The sequence below is a fragment of the Equus caballus genome, chromosome 8 (genome assembly GCF_041296265.1).
Source record: "Equus caballus isolate H_3958 breed thoroughbred chromosome 8, TB-T2T, whole genome shotgun sequence".
NCBI classification, from domain to species: domain Eukaryota; kingdom Metazoa; phylum Chordata; class Mammalia; order Perissodactyla; family Equidae; genus Equus; species Equus caballus.
In genome coordinates this window covers 99,735,328-99,755,462 of record NC_091691.1, presented here as the reverse complement: position 1 = coordinate 99,755,462, position 20,135 = coordinate 99,735,328, and the positions used below count along the sequence as shown (strand labels likewise).

At 46.2% G+C, this 20,135-nt stretch overlaps 1 protein-coding gene across 1 annotated transcript; it reads right to left on the bottom strand.

Annotated features, from left to right (window-relative positions):
* Window positions 1-1,906: 1,906 nt before the first annotated feature.
* On the bottom strand, window positions 1,907-19,045 carry GALR1 (galanin receptor 1). The gene is made up of 3 exons (XM_001494643.7): window positions 17,604-19,045; window positions 13,307-13,372; window positions 1,907-5,960 (listed from the first exon to the last, which is right to left on the bottom strand). The coding sequence occupies exons 1-3, from the start codon at window positions 18,267-18,269 to the stop codon at window positions 5,643-5,645; spliced, it is 1,050 nt and encodes a 349-aa protein (XP_001494693.2). The 5' UTR covers window positions 18,270-19,045; the 3' UTR covers window positions 1,907-5,642.
* Between the last annotated feature and the right edge of the window lie 1,090 nt (window positions 19,046-20,135).

Below are 20,135 nucleotides of genomic sequence, written 5' to 3'. Positions count from 1 at the left end.
TGTAGGGCTCAGGCCCTTCATGAAGCCCTCAACAATGACATTTTTGGAAGATCCCAAGCACTGACATAGGATCAATGCAGAAAGGAGCAGGGGACAATGAAAAAGGACATATATATGAGAAATAGAAACAGTGAATAAAGAGTGATCAGGAAAGTTTAACATAGATAATAGATAATATGTTCCTTGGATTAGCTGCTTTTGACTAATTTTCAATGAAATATTACCTGGAAATACAAAGGCAGACAGAAGCAGAAGTTCTGGTTGACCAGGAGAGGAGGAACCTGGAGCTGCCCCGGTTCCTCAGTCAACAGCCCTGATGGAGATCTACAGAAGTCCCAGGGCTCCGGGGAGCAGGTTCAGTGAACCAGCACTTAGATGATGCTCTGTGACTTCCTGAACGATTCAGTGATGCTCTAGGTGCCTGACGGAGCCCTTTACATCCTGACGGCCTTCCATTTCATCTCTAGTATTGCACACCAGAATCTGACACATCATGTATTTTCTCCTAGGAATTGATACTCATTTCCAGTCCTGACAAAACCTCTTACTTCACCTGCTACATCAGCAATACACACCACAAGTGCACCTTGCACACAGATAAATCACACCCCCAGGGGTTTGTGCTCACTACCTTGAAAGTGCCCGGAGGTGTGCCCTGCACTTGCTCTGATGCTACTGTGTCATCGAGTGCTACCAGACACTTCCACATGGGGCACAGTTCATTCTCCACCAGCACCAGCTCCAGGACCGTCTCACGTCTGCCCATCGTACTGCGTTAGCTTGACAACCCAAAACAAGCTCATCCAAGGGGGGATAAAAGAGCTTAATAGATCCACAATGGTCTTTAGAACAATGACACATAAGTAGTTCAGTTTTAATAGTCAATATCCAATCTTTTGAAATAAGGTACTGTAGTGCATGGTGTCCTATAGAAAACCCACAGCCGACCACAAAATGCATCCCAATTTATGGGTTACTTTATGGATTATCACTACCAAAGGGTCTGATGAATCTGAATGGTGGATTCAGTTTCCATCTATCCCAGCAGCCAGTGATCTTTCCTTTGACTTCTCTAATCGCTGACAATGTGAAATGATACAACATACCTTAAGATATCCAGAAATCTGTTCCCCAGCAAAAAGGATGAGACTTTCCACCCCAAAAGTGACATCTATACCTTTAGCTACAGGATAAGCTCTTCATACAATTGTCTGACTATGGCAAACAGCCAACGTTAAGAAAGAGAGAGAAGGTCCAGCTGAGATTATTTCTACAACGTACACAAAAGTAAAAAACTTACCACCACCTTCCCTTCCCACTCCCACCCCCATGATGGCCTCTCCCACTCCTGCTGTGCCCAGGACACAAGCACGTCAACAAGGATGCTGGAGAGGTGCAGTGAGCACGTGCTCAGGAGCCTGCAGGGAGCAGCGCCAGACACAGCAGAGAAGCCAACACCCAGGGCAGGGCCTGCTCAGGTCTCTAAAGATCGTGCCACATCAAGTAGACATGCTGACCTCAGGATCCCAGGATGGCAGCCAGAGTTAAAAGGGTAAATGTGAGTGAATCTGCCACACTAAGAAAAGAAACCACCATCTAGAGTCTGTGATGTATTACGATTTATGGTCCACTCTCCTGAGATATGCTTGCCTGATCTAGACACAGCCCACATCAAAGATGGTTTCAGCAGTTTAAATTGTTCTTCAGCCTCAAGAAAAGAGAAAATGTTAAAATACAGTACAGGGCCAGCCCCAGTGGCCTAGTGGTGAAGTTTGGCTCACGTCGCTTTGGCAGCCCAGGTTCGCTTCCCGGGCACAGACCTACACCACTCATCTGTCAGTGGCCATGCTGTGGCAGTGGCTCACATACAAAAAGAGGAAGATTGGCAACAGATGTTAGCCCAGGGTGAATATTCCTCAGCAAATGAAAAAATTTAATAAAATAAACTAAAACACAGTACAAATTAAAATCATATATAATTACCATTTTGTAATTTACTCCTTCCAAAACAATAAGTAACTAGCAGCATTTTAAGCAACGTACTCTTACTATATATAATATTTTAAAAATAAACAAGTCATTAATATCTACTTGACAAATTACGTAATATGCACATTTTTTTAAAGGTCAAAAAATTTGATTACCTTAAAAAGAAAGTCACTGACAAATATAAAACCTGGGAGATATTTACAACCAGCACTGATCGAAGTTTACAAATATTAGAGGATAAGTTGCCAGAGGAAGTAGCCACATTGATATATTTACCCAATTTACCCTACTATGTAGTTTATATAGATGTACTTAGTAAATCCTTTTAAGTAAGAACATGGTGAAGCTAAACAATGCTTTATTTTGCTCAATGTACTGCTGCTTCGACACAAGCGTTTCAGGGTTACAGGTGTCTACGGCCACCTGTGGAAAGGAAATGGGTGCTTAGATAAGTTGCCGTCTCCTGCCCAGAAGAAGCTGGACCCTGGGTTTCAGTTAACATATGGGAATGATCACGGCACTGTCTCAGTGCATCTGAGACAGCAAGCAAACGCGGTCATTTGCAATATCCCAATTTCAGGTTGAGTCACACAAGGTCTTAGCCTTGCACGGCTCATGCAGTTCAGCCCTCACCCTCCTCCCCACTCTAACTCCTTATATCCGAGATGAAGGAGGAATTCTGCTATGGTAAACACAAGAATGAGGAATTCTGGATACAAGCAAGTTACGATAGAAGCACTAGAGGTTGAGGGTAGGGAAGAAGGAAATGGTTCATTTCCAACATGTGCAGTAGAAGGATTTCATTAAAAGCACAAGTATTTACCTAAAATGTTCAGAAAACGGCCCCAGGCCTGGGGAGGTCGCTGAGCACATACATGGTCAAAATAGCAGAGAGAGAATCTATTTAAGAAATCTCCTGGGAATACAGGACAAGAAAGTCTTTCCAACCACGTCACTATATTCATCAGTAAGAAACTGAAATTGTTGCCTGTCCCTGTGACAGAGTAAGCATTTCAGCCATTTAAACGTTCCAGAGCCTGTCTCCCTATGTGACAGCAAAAAGCCCAGAAAAGGTCCACCTGCCCTGAGGCAGCCAAATCTGAGGAGAATGCATCAATTTTTTTTGAAGTTCACTGAAAAACATGGTTTTCAAGCATCACGACTTCAAAGGCACGCACGGTATTTCTCCATTAGTCTGGCTGCCGGGGGAAAAGGCGTGTGTTTGGGAGGCCTTCTTTATTTGATGAAGGAAGAGAAGGTGCTTCTGAATTTGTCACATTAACTATACACCAGGAAAACACCCACCTGGGCAGCAGACGCTGGGCCAACGCAGAGCATCCCCCAGCACTTCTCCGGGTAACTGAAGTCTGTTACAACTTCTGCTGGAACTCCTCATTCAGAAAACTTCATATAGGTTTCCATCTTTGCAGGACATAAGTTATCATCAGTATCAAAATCTGCCGTAGAAGTAGACACCCTAAACTCTGAATGAGAGGAACTGATTAAAAGAGGAGGGCAGGAGGCCCATCCTATCTAACTATACAACGTAGCAATTTGCATTTACACACTCAGCAAAGTTGGGGTTTTGCAGGTTCCAGTTATTACTTTGGTGCTGTGCCTCTAGCTTCCATCATGCCAACTGCTCCGGGAGGAACTGGAGGAATAACATGGGTAATACATCATGCTGAAGCACGTTTTCAATTTGCTTCTTAGAAAATAGCAGCATCAGCTATTGTATTTTTTTCAATACTTCCGTGTATGTGCATAGGAATCAGAAGAGGAAAACAAGGGGTCATTCACGGTGAAGAAAATCGTTTGCATCCATGGAAGTACAAAGGCAACCGGGGGGCACCTCATCAAACCGACGTGGGAGTCCACACAGAGAAGTCATTCTGGGGTCAGGGATGGCAACTTCGCATTCCACAAAGCACATGAGGTATCATTGACAGGATAAAATGTTTCTGCTGCTCTATTTGAATAACGTGCAGAAAATTTCTGTGCAAAAGACTTACGCTGTTCTTTAAAATATTCACATATATATATACACCACTTCTTTCCTCAGCCACAAAACGTGAAAGCTCATGACTTCCCATCCTCTCTAACAATTTTCTCCTATTCTGTCCAGAGAGCTATTTATACCATCGCAAATGTAAACACTGTTTGGTGAAGGAATATCATCAGTGAAAATAAGTGATGAGCCAGAGAATTTAACATGCAAAGACTTACAGTGAGTTTGTTTGTTGATTTAAAATTTGATATTTCATATGGAGTCCTGATTTGACACAGCTGTACATTACACAAAATCCTTTTCTTCAAGATCTTGCTTTTGTATCCTTCTAAAATATAGCAAAGTCTTGCAGTCTGGAAATTATTTTCCAGTATAGGATAATTTAATCTTTTCACACCATTTTCTCCTTGTAAACATGAATAAATATGAGATTGTCATGAAAACTACATTTGAAACTCAAGTTGTGATGATTTTAACCCAAAATTAACACTTTCAGAGAGAATATTATTTGGGGTAAATGTGCATTACACAGCATTACAGATTTAATGAAAAAAGCACTTGTTTACAAGATAAGATATCTCTAGATATATCCATTCACAAGATTTGTTTTCTTCAAACATCTGAATCAAATGTTTAGTGCTTTCCTTGTGTGCCACATGACTTCCTGAATTCTGACTAGTCTTTGGCCCCATAGAAATGATCATCTACACATTGACCATCGACGTCTACCTTCACTGATTTTTTTTTTTAATCTCTCTTTTGGATAAGTTCCATCCAATGCATAGCTAATACCTTGACCAAGTAGATAAGCAATTTTAATGCCCAGTTTCTTTCTCAAAGCCTCATTCACAGCTTCTGCTACTAGACGAGTTGCACTTGGCACTGCTTCCTGATTTTTTTTAGTCAACTCTACAAAGCCTGAGCTCACAGGACGGTTTCTAATCGACAGCTCCAACAACTAATGCCCTGGAGCCACTGCTGCAACACTGCGTTGGCCTCCTGAGACAAACATCGCAGACCTCACCATCACACCTGGACGCCGCACACCCGCTGAAGCCTGTACACTGTTCACAACTGGGAGGAAGTGTGCCCTGTGCAAAGGAACTTAGCAGAGTTGTGTTTTCAGTTAATAGATATCTCTGCATAAATAGCCACAAAAATAAAATTCAGGGAAAACTTTGTGTGTCCACAATCATATTCTAAAACATATAGCTTATAATAGTACTCCTTTTCTTGAAATTGAAGAACTAATGCATAAATGCTTTTTCTAAATAAATTTGTTTCAGAATGTAGATCGCAAGTATTTCTGACCATATTTATAGGTCCTTTTTCCTTACTGAACGAAGAATTGAACATGCCTGTGGAATTCTATGAAACGTTCATTTCTGTAGAGTATAAAACTATATAGTATTTTCTTTTGTCTTTGAAATATAATTTAGAAATAAAATAAAATTTAGAAATAATCTTCACTAGACCTAGGGATTTCATAAATGGATCAAAGTACTCTTAAACACAAGTGGAATTTAATTAAAATAATATGAATCATTGTTAGGCTAACAAGTCGCAGCCTTGCGTATCACCTCATTGTGTGTGTCTGATCCACATCCACGGGAACTCCACAATAAAGTATTTCACTGTACCCTTCTCACACATGAGTACAGTTGGTTGATGGTGGGGTGTCCATTCGACTTTTATTTTCTTTATTATCATTGAGAGAAGATTCATTGCGAATGTGGCACTTGAACACTTGCTTGTAGGCCTTCCTGAAATTTTCAGAGAGAAATGCGTATATGATGGGATTCACCGAGGAATTACTGTACGCCAGGCAGTGGGCCGTGATTCTGAAGAAGAAGGAAGCAGGGGTCAGTGGGAAGACTCCAAACTCAGCCCAGAGGTGGATGACATGGTGCGGCAGCCAGGATATCCCAAAAACCACCACCACCACCAGAACCGTCTGCGCCGTCTAGAAGAAGACGACAAGAGAGGAAAGGCATGGGTTACAACAGAAAAAGAGTACGGCCTTTTAAAACACGCCCTAAGACAATTTTATGTATCTTTCATGGCACCAAGTAGATGCTAAATCTGCTTTAAGCGTTAACCTTTACTTTGTGTAACAATTTTGTTCAAAACTTCTTCAGGACCTGCCACCAACTTCCGTAGGAATAATTTTACCACACGTGTGAAACACAGGTGGATGATGGGAGCGTGCTTTGAATCACGGAATAGAAACGTGCAGATTGAGCACTGTCACTTGAACGCCTACGACGCTCTGCAGCGTGGCGCGCAGTGAGACTGCCACCAGTGAGCTGCCTCAGCAGCCAGGTGAGGATGCTTATTTCTCCTCGTTAAATTTTGGCAAGTTAAAGACCGCCACACATGGCTTCCCAAATGCACTGGCGCGCACCTCAGTCTCCGTCGAAGGCCTGAGCAGTCCTGTGTGTTTGCCTGCATGCTAACCTTCCCTTGCTGCTCTGAAAGCAGAAATGCTTGGAAATCAGACACAGCGTCCATGTGCTTCCTTTGAGATTTCTGCTGAGCTGATGACTGGAGAAAGTCTTCCCTCAACGCAAGAGGAGCCTTACCTCCTGTGGGCCATGCTTCGTGCCCTATGCCACCCCCTGCTTCCCCGTCTGCAGCCTGCTTTGTGTGCACACACACCACCTCCCCAATGGGCTGCAAACCCCAAGGGCTGAGACAAGGCCTTCAGGCACTTCTCCTGTGTTTCAACGTCGCTGGCTCAGTACGTGTTGAAAGGCAACAACTAGGAAGCTAACGTTGTGCTTAATTGAAAACTCTATCTCCACGGAGTCCAACAAAAGACCGTGGCCTATTTTATTAAAACGCCTTAATGAAAGGAGTTTAATATTTTTTAAATAATAAATACAAGGCAATCAGCTGATTGCTTTTTCTTACAAGGTTACCCTACTTCAATAAGCACAGCTCAGGAAGCCAAACAGGCACTCGACTGCCCGATGGCTACAGCAGAGCCAGGGCAGTGGTGGGTGGCACTGAGAACCGACACTGATGACTGCTGGCTGTGTGCAGTTTTCATTTAGTCCCCCAACTACCCCGTGAATCAGACCCTGTAATGATCCGTGGGTTGCAGATGGGGAAACTGAGACTTAGAAGGGTAAGACAAGTGCCGAGCGTCCCACAGCTGAAGGCAAAGTTAGAGCCAGGAGCAGCTCTACGTGATCCCAAACCCAGCTACGCACGGCTCAGACACAGGGGAGAACAGCCTACAGCATCTGCCCGGTCCCCATGAACTGCATCTCCCGCTCCACTCGCACCCCGGGCTGCCTGTACAGCACAGCGTCGTGGCAGTTACACGGGCAGTACCAGCCCCAGAAGACAGCGGGCGTCCCAGCTCTCTAACTGAATCACAGGAGGACGTTTCCTGGCCCCTGTGTACGACGGCCTCAGCTCCCCAGTTCACCCCACCAGGGAGTTTACTCCTCCGAGGAAAACGGGACATGAAGACCACAAGAGGCCCTGGCCTGTAGGTTAGGAATCAGGTCACCTCTGTTCTTTGTCAGGTTTGGTCCAGGTAGTGACATTTTAAAAGTCTGCTCAATTTGTGGAGCGGAAACGTGAAAGCTGGGACCCCTGGGTGTCACAGCACATCCCAGACCAGGCAAGTGCAAGGCACGGGTCTTCCCTGACCTCTTAGTCACGACGCTGGAGGGGAATCCAAGCTTTACCTGGGGGCTGCCGGGCTCTGCTCCCTTCTACACAGAAATAATCCTGACTAACATCCATGAACAAGAGGAAGGGGGCCAGGAGGAGAGAAGAGAAGGAAGAAGAAGAAACAACACATGGAGGCTTCTTTTTCTCATGACTTCACACTGAGGGAGAGTAAGACACAGGAGAGAGATTTCATGACTAAGAAATCACTGCGTCACCACAAACTTTTCCAAACGGAAAACGCAGACCTTACCCCCCGCAGCAACGCTGGTGGGCGGGGAGCAGTCACCCCACCACGCTGCCTCTGGGGGTATTCCCGCATGACAACACGACTTTTCCATCACTTCCTACGAATGTAGGAAAGGACGCCCAGAATATAACGAGGAAGAGCCCAGCTCAGAAAGGACCAATGCTAGGCAGCAGCAGACACAAGTACAAGTCTGTCGAAGAGATGGGCTGGAAGCCGGGGAGTTTCTAACCAGGGGGAGGCAGAGATGGTAGAGACAGTCGGATTTCAGGTCAAAGTCAGAACAAAGGCAGTGCTCAGGAGGGCCAGGAGGTGAGAGTTAAGCTCACCATCAAAAGGCACCATGGATTGTGCAAAGGCCCAGCACTGACATTAGCCATAAACAGTTGGACGACCTTTGGAAAGTGAGGTAACCTCCCTGGGCCTGGACCCCCTCTCCTGTGGAGAGGATGACCCAATGGAATGGTTCCCTCACTGTGCCTCGTCCCTTTAAACACTTACAACGACTCAGGTATAACCCTGATGGCAGGTTTGTATAGGGTGCAAGAGCACACACATCAACTGCTCACAGTGCACAACACATAGAGCAAACGTGTGACTTGCTCCCATATATTAAGGGAATGCCTGCTATCAACCATTACTGCACGGCCATTCCATTAGTGCACGGAGACGCCATTCCCAGATGATCTCATCAGAGCAATCTAGACATGATGACACCTTCAAATAGAACAGAAAACCTCATCTTTCCATTCTAAGATAATATGAACATCTCTCTACTTCACAAAAAGAATGCCCTCTGGGTATTCCATTTCATTGCTTCGTTTAGGAGGTTCTTCCTAAGTACCAAGCTTAGGGCAGAAATAGACCCCAGCAGCTTACTCCTAAGATCCATGCCGTATCAGGATCCGTAGGGCCAGTGGCAGTGTGCGTGAATATGCCATGTTTCCTATGGCGTGTGTGTTAGCTATGTGTGTTTGCCGTTCATTCAAAATTTACCTTTTATTTTTAGTAATCCCACTGGTCTTCTCAGAACCATGAGCAAGGTTCTTTTTCTTGGTCTACCCGTAACTTTGTAAGGTGACTGGATTACAATTTACGATATAAATATTGGGAAAGAATACTTAATGGGTACTTACATAAACTATGTCATTTATCTAAGGCTGTTCCCCAAAGAGTTTAATATGATGTTTCTCAGCCCTGACTGTGCTCCCAGCAAGATATCTTCAGGGATTGACCATCTTCTCCCTCTTTCATCTGGCACCTCAGTCCGTCATAGCTGCGTCCTCTCAGCTGGTACACGGTCAGTGCTCTGCACTGGGGCTCTAGCACTCAGTGCTGCAGTCCTTGTGCTGACACCAAGCCAGCCATGGTGACATCAAGTTAGATGAATGTGTCCATGTGCAGAGTTGGAAACAGTAGAAGATTTTCTTCTTCTGTCTCCCTTGAACAGCTGCTTGTAGGCCTCCAGGCCCAGGGAACTGAGAAGACGGGGGAGGGGGCACGCAGGAAAGAAGTCCATTGGGACAGAACAGCATCCTCCTAAATTCACCACTGCTCCCCATGCCCAGTTCAGAAAACCACGTGCCCAGAATACGCTGGCTCCAAGTTAAAGATCTGGTCAAACTAACACATTGCACTAATCCCAAACCTGGGGTTTAAGCAAGTCAGTGTGCTCATCGTTACCATTACCCAGGGCGCTGCTTGTTTAAAAATTCAGAGTTCTAGGCCTCATCCCCCATGGCTCCGCTCAGCTGGCAGAGAGTATCAGATACGCACCCAGGAATCTGCCTTTCAGAACAGCTTAGGCAAGTGTTTGAAGAACCACTGATGGATTACATAAAACCCACAACAAAAGCGAATTATCTCACCCAGCTCAAGTTAAAGGCAATGGTATCTCCTCCATCTCAATGGACCCTAAGGCTGATCCACATCTTTCCCTCAGAAAGACTCAGAAAAGCTGCTTCCTGTCTCTCCCTTTGAAACGTCAGAATGTAAGGACAGAACTCCCATCTGGAGAGAGCAAGGCTGATTTTGTTTCATTTCTTATAGTATCATTTGCCTCAATCAGAGACGGAGTTGTACCCAGTGCATCTACTGCTGACCCCCTTTGTCCATGTAGCCTACGGAATCACGATCTTATCTTTTGACAGAGAAAAAAAGTCATCATTTAAAATTATGTCCTCAATCTCTATACTAATTTTTATGATACTTGAGACTGGGCTCTTTATTAGCTTCATTTCTTTTTGCTTTTTAGGCTGAAAGTATCTGAAAAATAATCTCTCTTCTTCCTGTGAGATGATCTTTTTCAAGTCATCTGAGACATCTGTTTTTTCTTCAAAATTTTTGCTCACAGTATGTCTAATGGAACATGGCTGGGAAGAAAAAAGTGACTAAAAGATGAGAATGATGAAAAACGTTTCATAAATTGTATAAATGACAGCCAAAAAGCTTACTGAATTACTTCAGGTCAGAGAGGGAGAAAAAAAAGAAGCAACTTTTAAAAGAACCCAGCAGAGGAGCGGGTACCCAGAGGTCCTCTCGTCCATTTCCTCCTGGATGTGCCCCCAACACGGATGTCTATCTCTGTCTGAAGTCTTCTTGAGATTATTTAAGAATCTTGTTTCAGAGTCTGATCAACCTCGTGCCAGAAAACACGTCTTTGTATCTGGCAGAATTCGAGCAAAGCATTTAATCAATCACAGGGCCCTAGACTACTATTACTACTTTTCTGCAATGGAAATCAGCCTTTTGTATTTTCCTCCAAGCATGCAGAATAACGGCTCAGCATCTTTATCACGAAAGCCCTCACTCTCTGCCCCATGATTATTATAAACCCTAACAAGAAGTCCCTGTGTAGATGGATGTAGCACAGAGAAGGGGAATTCTACTTTGCCATTGAGAGGAGGAGCTGGAAACAAGTGAAATTTAAATGAGAAAACTATCAAAATCTATATCACATTGATCCATTATGCACCAAAAAGGGAACACGGACACGTGCCAGTTATACTTTCCTGTGCTGAGACCCAGGGAACACCGGCAATGAGCCATCCCTTCCTGCTTTCAGGAATCAACAACGTGGTCTCGCTTTCTGTTCTAGTCCAGATCTCTCTCTGCTGTCCCTCTGCTGTCTCCCATCTCTTTGCCGTCTCCTCTCCACTTCTTCTCCTCGCTCATCCCACTCCCCCTTTTTACCCCTCCCCTGCAACACTCTGCTCTCTCTTTCTTAGATGCACATACACACACACACGTGCACACACACACACACACACCAGCACCATGCTTTATTTGTTCTATGCAAACAAGGAAGCAATTAAATATATTAAAAGAGACCTGACATCTGTTCTGTGGCTACTAAGGGCCAGAGGCTGTAAGAATGGACGATAAAATCTTCCCCCCTTCAAATGTTAAGCCCTTCTCCCTTGGTAAGAATTACATTTATGCACACACATATAACATGCACACACACATGTACATACATACACACATGTACATATAGACACATACATATGTACTTACATGCATACACACACATTAAACAAAGTAATTGCTAAACTAATCACTAATCTTTAGACCATTTTATTGTAAGATAAAACAGAAGCTTTTCTAATCATTTCTGATAAGACCTATTTTCATTCTTTTAATCACTTTATCCTCTGGAACTTTCACAATTATTCTGCAACACTTTTCAAATACAGGGACTAAAACTAATGCTTGCATGCAAGTAAGATCCAGCCAATGGGAAAGAGATGTCTTATTTGGCTCCTTGCATGAGCACAAGATCTTTTGCACCAATAAGCCTTCTATCAAGGGCATCACCTCTGTAAGTGTCCAGCAAGCCTCTCCCTCCTTAAGGCTGTTAACCTCTTCCTCCCCGACTCCAAATGCTCTCGATGGTGAAGAACGCTTCCATTCCCGGGTCAGCTTCTGTGAGGAGCCAGCTCCTCTTAGATTCCCCAGGTCAGCCCTTCCTGTGTGGGGCACGTGCTCTCTAAATAACTGTCTGGGGGAAATTACAAACAGGCCCTAATTGCTTTTAATGAATCATTTTCTTGGAGATGAGAAGTGTGGCTCAAAGGAAAAATTAAGTGTTACACTAAAAAATTGGGAAAACTCCAGCATAACAACACATCATGGAAAACAGGAAAAGAGCAGCTTTTAGGGCTCATTCCACTCATACAGCCTAACACTTCGCCAGCTGTTGTAAAGAGGGATCCAGGAGCTTAAAATAAAACCTACATAATAACCGTGCAGATGTAAGGACGATCAGTGACACGCAACCGTGAGACAGTCTCGTCATTTATGCCACACCTGTTATTCCTCGGTGGTCGTCCTGAGAGCTCAAGGATGGTTTTAAATAATACAAGCTAAATTTTGTGCTTTTTAATCAACTGTCTACTACTGCCTTTCGTTGATTCTGGGAACAGATGTGTTTTTTGCCACATTATTGTTTATAAACATGGAAAGTCAGGAAGATCTGTGCTTTTAAGTAGGATTTTTCAAATAAATATGATTATCTAAACTATAATTTCTGAAAATTATGTCACCGATCATAATAAATATTTAGAAAGAAAAACAAGATATTTTTAAGATGCTATGACTAATATTTATGGTAAAATGCCTAATTATACTCTCCTCCTTCCTAATCATATGGTCTAGTCATCTCATGCTACTTTCATTCTACCTTCTGAAATCATTAATTATACAGGCACTATCCAAGTAAGGGTTAAATTAATCCTGATTCATAAAACAGTTTTTCCTCAAAATGTGAAATGTAATAAATAGAAGGATGCTTTAATATTACTCAGGAGGAGCTTGTTTAAATCAGGAATTGATGAGAAAGAACTGAAAACGGGTAGAACTCCCCTTGAGGCCTCCTTCCCTCTGTAATTCTCTGCCCTCTGGGCGACGGGAGCACCAGTGCCGGCGGAGGGCGGACTGACGGCGCACCCGCTCCGGGGGCTTTAGCGAGAGATCCTAACAACGCCCTCTCGGCCGAGAATTAAATCAGGCTTCCAGAGTCACATCAGAAATGGTAAATATGCAATAAAATTATTAATTTTCATGCAAATTATGGATGTCAGCAACTGCCCACTGTCCCAGTCGACCTGGAACACGCCTCCCAAGAGGCCAGAATTCAGAAACGCGTTTCCTCCCCTCCCCACGTCCCAGCTGCGCTTTTCTGCAGCATGCGGTCATCTGCGGGGCTCCCACCAGAGCTGCTCTCCATCCCCCTAGGCCTGATGGTAAGAGGTTCATTTCAAACATCTGTGCCAAGGAACCTCAAGTTTACAGGCATTGGGAAATGTGAGGATAATTAAGAAGAAAAATAAACTAAGCTTGGAAAAGTGGCTTATGTAACATAAATTTGTGCGTATTACCTTTTTCTTCGATGCTTCTGACTTCTTTGACATGTTCTTCAACTTTTTATGCAAATGATTAAGGACCTGAAAAACACAGACTAGTAAAATCGGTTTGCCTCATACCCCACAATTCATTGTCTATTTTGCATTGACACTTCTTGACATTCTAAAATGGTGATACCATTATTTAGAAAATCATTCAAATTGAAATACACATAACGTGATAAAGTAACAATGAATATGAATTGCCCACTGCCTCTATTTTCCTAACAGTGAGGCAAATCCCGGTGCGGGTGGCTGTCACAGCTTGTGTGTGCAGAGAGTTCTGGTGCACATAGCTCTGGGGTTTTGTCCAGAAAGCCACACCGCTATCCATATATACATTGTGTGGGTCTACCTTCCACCTTGGTTTCCCCCAAGAGTCTACATTTTATCAATCACCAGGTCCCTGCTACATGTGGAACAAGATGTTAACTCCTAGATATGTGGAAAAACTAGAGACTTCCCTGCCGTGCACCATCCAATGTGGAGAGCAAGCGAGGAAATAAAGGAGATATAATCAGACGGCTCTCCCGTGTGGCCAGCATTTGCTCCAAGGTAAACCTGTGTTCCCTTCATGGGCCGTCTCTGCTACAAGTCTCCTTCAAGCAAACCTCCGCTGGTCAGGCCTCCCTCCATTCCTTGTTCTAACTGTTCCCCCTGGGCTGTGCTTCAGATGACTTACATCTGGGGATGCAGTGTCACTCATGATTCATAGACTGTTTAGCAAGGTTTTACAACTAATGTGCCTGTCAGGGAGTCTCCTTGAGGGACGCTGTCTTCATTCACTAGAGAAACTGTTTTTGTCTTCTCTTGCCAGTGTCCTACTCAAGAGAAACGATGTGAAACATTTGGGTTACAGATAAAAATTTACAACATAAGCTTGGTCTTATGTCACAGGGCCAACCAAGCCTGCAGACTGGCACTTGAGTACGTTTTTGTATCCTCTCTGAGGATAGGAAAGGATAGGGGAGATTCGCCTCTGGATGACTAACGGATTCGGGGGTGTCTATAGCTTGCCCCGCGAGTCTCTCAGAACTGGAAGCCACACTGCAGACACTTCCTTGTTTCCCTCTAGCACCACAGCATGGAAATAACGTAATCGAATTGGACGTATTGCAAACCTGCTCCACTTAGCTAGATGCAGCACTTCCGGAGAAATCAGTCACACCTTAATGGAGAAACCACAGGATTTATTTATCGACCTTACGAGTCCCACACAGTTTGAGCAGACATCATTAGGGTAGGAATTTCTGGCTCCAAATTCCCAGCCCTACTAAAATACTTCTCGCTTCCTACAGAGGCTGAGTAACATCTACAAGACAAGCCTTTCACTTGCTACGTTGAATTTGGGATCACTCTCAATACGTTGACAATGGGTTAGTTTACTGTCCTGTCAGCAGAAATTGGGGTACCAAAAACTAAATGTAAGGCAAAGATAGGAGTTTCTGCAGGAGCAGATGAGAAAGTCTTTCAAGGGGAAAGGAAAGAGCTGGAAGAAGGACCCTGCCAGGAGAGGACAGGCCTCGTTCAGTTCCTTGGTGGCAGCCTTCCCAGTAGGAGACCACAGGAGGACTCTGGTCACAGAGGACAAGGGACAGAGGAGAGAACAGAGGAGAGGCTGTAAAACAAAATCAGAGAGGGACCCCTGGAAAGGAGGTCAGAACAGAAAAGTCAAAATGTTATCTGCTTCATAATGGTGCCCAGGGCTCTATTCATTCCTTCAACAAACCCAGCTGGGTCACAGTTCAGAAACTTCAAAATGCCTAAGGAACCTTGTTGAGTGGTCAATGAACAAAATACCCCAGTGTGTTTTCTTAGCTCTGTTTCACTTCAACAGCCTACACTAAGAGCATGTATTAATATATCATGATGCATCTCCATGAAGTTCTTGTCATCAAAGGAGAAAAAGTGCAGGTATCGTGAAGAATTATGATTATATTTATTTTAAAGTTGATGATGACCTGGCAGCATTTCTCCATCCTTCTGAGCTTTTAGGAGTGCGTGTAGGAAGGCACACACTCAAACCTGAGCAAAGGTCACCTTGAGCATCAGATATCTCTGGGGATGTGGAGGAACTTGGTGGGTAGGCATGTCAAGAGTGATGGAAGTTCTGAACCTAAGATTCAAGTATCAAAATCCTTAACTGGACAGCATACACTTAGTAAGTGAACCAACGGAAAGCAATTTGAAATACCTTGTTATCTTCACCTATTCAAGATTGGAATTAATTTACAAATATTACCTTGAATTCAAAAGAAATTTCCAGCTATTCTTAGAAGCAAACTATTTCCATATAAAAAAATCCCGGCGATCATGTATTTATTGAATTTTTAAAAAGATTTTAAAACTTTGCCCTACATCTGATTTTTATAAACTCCCAAATGACAGAAATGTAGCCTAATTTATTCTTAAAAGTTTACCTTGTCGTTTTCCTTATGAAGACCTAAATTATTTTCGCTAAAGATTTTTGGGAAATGAAGGCAGAGTATGTTTCAGTTCTAATTTGGGTAATTATGAATTAAAAGCCAAGTCTTTTAAGAATGCGTCTAGTCCCATGCTTCATGTCCTCAAGGCTCTCGGCACCTGTCCCCTCCCTCAGGGACGGGGAATTCCTGCATTAAAATCCTTCCTGAACCACTTAGCAGCTTCATAACCTGGGTCAGTTGCTTCACTCCCCTGAAACCCTTTCTCCTTATGGATAAAACAGGAACAATAGCTCCAACCATAGGTTATCATGCAGATTAAGTGAGACGGCACTCGTATCAGATCCCTGTGCTGCGTAGCACCAGCCTCTGTTCTGCATTTGTGGAAGACTAAGTGGATAAACCAGCTCTTTACCAAAGAGCCGAGCTAGAGTTCTTATCCAAATTCTCCATCTCTCTCTCTTTATACATAACCCCTGGATGCAAGCCATTCTTTCAGATAATATGCAAAATGATTACCATTCAAAACAGACATCACTCTACACAGATGATAGAGGAGGAGGGGAAAAACAAAAACCAAGTGGCTTATGTGAAACTTTTTTGCTGGGAAAAATAGTTTATGAATTGGATATAAGAAATTACTGTTCTGCTTCATCTGGTTATTCATGGTCATGGTCCTGCAGTCGCAGCCTTCCCAGGAATAAGGGGAGAGACATGAGGATAAAATGGTGCGAATTTCGGAATCTGGTTACAGAGGTGTTTTTCTAATGCTGATGGTATTCTGAGGAGTGTGTTGGGGATGCTGGACTAGACCCCATGAGTCACTAGCCCATGATTATTAAGCATATACTCTTAAACGTAACAAGTTGCATCAAGAGGTTTAAGACTTTTTGATGAGTATAAAATCTTCAAAACCTTGAGTTATTAATGAAACAATGTGAGTTCGCTGAGCTCTGTCAGGCTACATAAAGGAGGATGAGAACAATCTCCCAATAAACGGGTGGTGCAGCTGGACCGGCTCTGTGTCAACAGTGCGTCTCTCTAGAGTTGGAGTTTTAGACCTGACACCTGTTAGACCTCCCTTAAGATTGTTTACACGACCTTTTAAAAAGGACTGAACCCGGGGGAACGTAGCAGCTGGAAAACCACCCATCCGAAATTCTCTGGAGAATTTCTGGAAAATCTCTGGAGTCAAGACTTTGAAGAAATGCTATTTTAACACTTGGGTTTATAAGGCTAAACTGGCGCATGAAATAAAATTCGAAGTTCTGTCGCCAGGGGCAGCGGCTTCCCAGAGCCAGGTCCTCACAGAGCCGCCCCGCGTGCCCCGCGGGCAGAGGCCGCACGGGAGTCACCCCTTCACGTCCCAGCCGAGGACTGGGGGCGGGGTACCGGGCCGCCACCCCGGAGAGGCCGCACGCTCAGACCGCCCAGGCGCTCGCGGCGCTTCTGCAGTCTCGCCAAGTTCATTTCATCCCGCGGGCGCTGAGTTGCTGAAACAGAGCAGTTTTCCTCCACTAAGAAGGAGGCGTTTGAGCGCCTGCCCGCTGCAAGGACACCTCGGGGCTACGGGCTGCGGGGGCCGGGAAGGGGAGGGCAGGCGGGACGTTCGGGAAGTGAACTGCAAACTTTCCCCAGCGTCTCCCAAACCCCAAGTAACTTTCTCAGCCACTTGCAACGGACAAGCCCACGCAGAGGCGAGGGCAAACTGCCGGGGAGAAGGTGCCCCACGCCAATCTACCCAGAAAACTGCAGGGCTGAGGGCCAAAGGGCGCGGGGACACACCGGACCACCACCGGGCCCTCAGCGCCCGCCGCCCTCCCCCGCGCGTCCCGGCCCCGCGCCCCCACCTTGGCATAGCAGAAACAAATGAGCAGCAGCGGCAGCAGGTAGCCGAAAACGAAGGTGCACACCACGTAGGCCTTCTTGTGGCGCTGGTTGGGCCACTGCTCCCAGCAGAAGGTCTGGTTGCTGACGTCCCGGTGGAAGAGGCGCTGGTGGTATGCCACCGGCGAGGCCATGGCGATGGACAGCGCCCAGATGAAGCCCAAGCCCAGCAGCGCGTTGCGGGACACCCGCAGGGAGGAGGAGCGCCGCGAGTGCACGATGGCCACGTAGCGGTCCACCGACATCGCGGCCAGAGTGAAGATGCTGACCAGCATGGAGACGGTGAAGAAGTAGTGGATGAACTTGCAGATGAAGGCGCCCAGCACCCAGGTGGGCAGTGCGTACACCGTGGCCTGGAAGGGGATGCAGAAGAGCAGGTAGGCCAGGTCGGCGATGCTCAGGTTGAGGATGAACAGGTTGGTGGTGCTGCGTGGCTTGCCGGGCTTGCTGCGCGCCAGCACGGTGATCACCAGACTGTTGCCCAGCACGCCGAGTGCGAAGATCAGGCCGAACACCACCAGCGTGATGAAGTTCTCGACGCCGATGCCGAAGAGCGGCCTCGGCTCTGCGGTGGGGGCCTCGGGCTCGCTCGCGTTCCCCTCGCTGAGGTTCCCGGCCGCTAGCTCCATAGCGAGGGGTGCTTGCCGGGGAAAGAGGGCGCCGTGGGGAAGTGGAGAGCACCCGGGATCCCAGCGCCGAGCACGCGGAGCGCGAGTTCTCGAGCCTGAGCCTCCTCGATGGGCACGCGCCCGGGCGGCCGTGCTAGTGGCACTGTCTTCGTGCGGGGCTGTCGGGAGAAAGGACGCGGGCAGGGGCCCCGAGCTGGACTTTCCCGGGCGGGGACGGCAGTCCCGGGAGCACAGGGGTCCCCCTGCCCAGGCACCACTGCCCGCCGCGCGGCCACCGAGCCGGGGAAGAGGGACCCGCCGGTGCAGTCGTGGAGGTGGAAAGAGCCCTCTCTGCGCCTTACCGTCTCCAGATCCTTGCTGGCCGTTTCCCGTGCTCCAGGAGTGGCTTCGGGCTGCACCTGTTGCTCTGAGCCACTCCCTTCCCGCGGCGCTCACCGAGCTCTGCCTGGCGCAGCAGCGCACGGCGCGGTTCGTGCAGAGGGCTCCCCGTGTCTGCCAACCGGCCGGCGCCTCCGTCTCCACCTTCTAGTTTTTGCAGGGATGCCAAGCCGTCAACAGGGTGAGCGCTCTTTCTGTGTTTGTCTGTGGTCGGCAGGGGCGGTGCTCGGGACCTCTCTTGCAACTGAGTCGTGGTGAGGACTAAGCGTAGCTAAAATCTGTGTCCCCTGGGCCCCCGCCCCGCTTCTCCCCCGGAAGTCACAGCGTGCGCGGAGACTGGACAAATCCTAATGGGATGGGTCGCCGCCTACCTCCTTGCTAGCATCACCCGCGCGCTCTCTGCAAGCTGCGGATCTGCCTGCGCCCAGCGAAGGCGGCAGCTGCCCGATGCAGCAGCAGCGCAGCGGGCCGGGGAGGCTGAGCGCGCCAGTGCGCCCTGGGCGGGGAGGCGAAGCGGTGCCGGGCCTCCCTGGCTGTCAGTACCGTTCATCTCTCTGCCCTCTGGAGTGGCCGTCAGTGAGAGCGCTCCCTGCTCCGAGAATAAACTCCAGGAGATCAGTGGTTGGCACCACTACCTGGAGTTTTGTAAAATCCCTAATTCCCACCCTCCAGCTGCCCACTGCTGGGGAGGAAATAAGCAGGAAAGAACAATGAATGGCCTGTTTGAGTTTTCTTTAGAAACATGTATGAAATTAACGGAGAAGGTTTCATCTTACGTCATCCAACTTTAGGTCAATTTTGTCTTATATTACTCATCTGAGTGACATAAACAGAAGTACTGACGTGAAGTATTTGTAAAGTGGAAAGAACACGTTTAGTAAATCATCACTGTTGTCAATTGTGGATATCCAACAAGAAATCGAGCTGTTTACGTATAGTAGTGTTAGTAAACATTATCCTTGTTTATGGTCTTGCTAGCTCCCAGGTAGAGAGCCGAAACTGACTCAAATATTTGCAGTGTTTCTGTGATTTGTCTATATTCACTTTCAAAAACAGCAGTGTGTTTCCAGCCTTCTCCAGATGATGACTGAGTGTCTATTATGCACAGATGCAGTGCTGGAGGCGACAGGTAATGCAAAGATGAATAGGGTGCAGCATTCCCTGTGTGTGGGAGGCAGAATTTACACACAGAACAGAGCCAGTGCTGTGATAGCAGTATGCACAGCCAGGAGGCAGGGCCCTGCTTGCCTGGGGAGTTTGGGAAGTAAACAGTACCTCCTTTCTCTTTCAGTCCATCTCCCTAGTTCTATTCTGCCTCATTTCCAGAAAGATGTTGATGCAGTTCATGGAACACCTACTATGTAGCAAGTACTTTACTTATTCTCATTGTTTCATTTAAGACTCACAGTTCCCTTGCAAGAGAGTTGTTACATCCACACACATTTCCCAGAGGATGAAATGGAGCTTAGGTAACTTGTTTATCTGAGT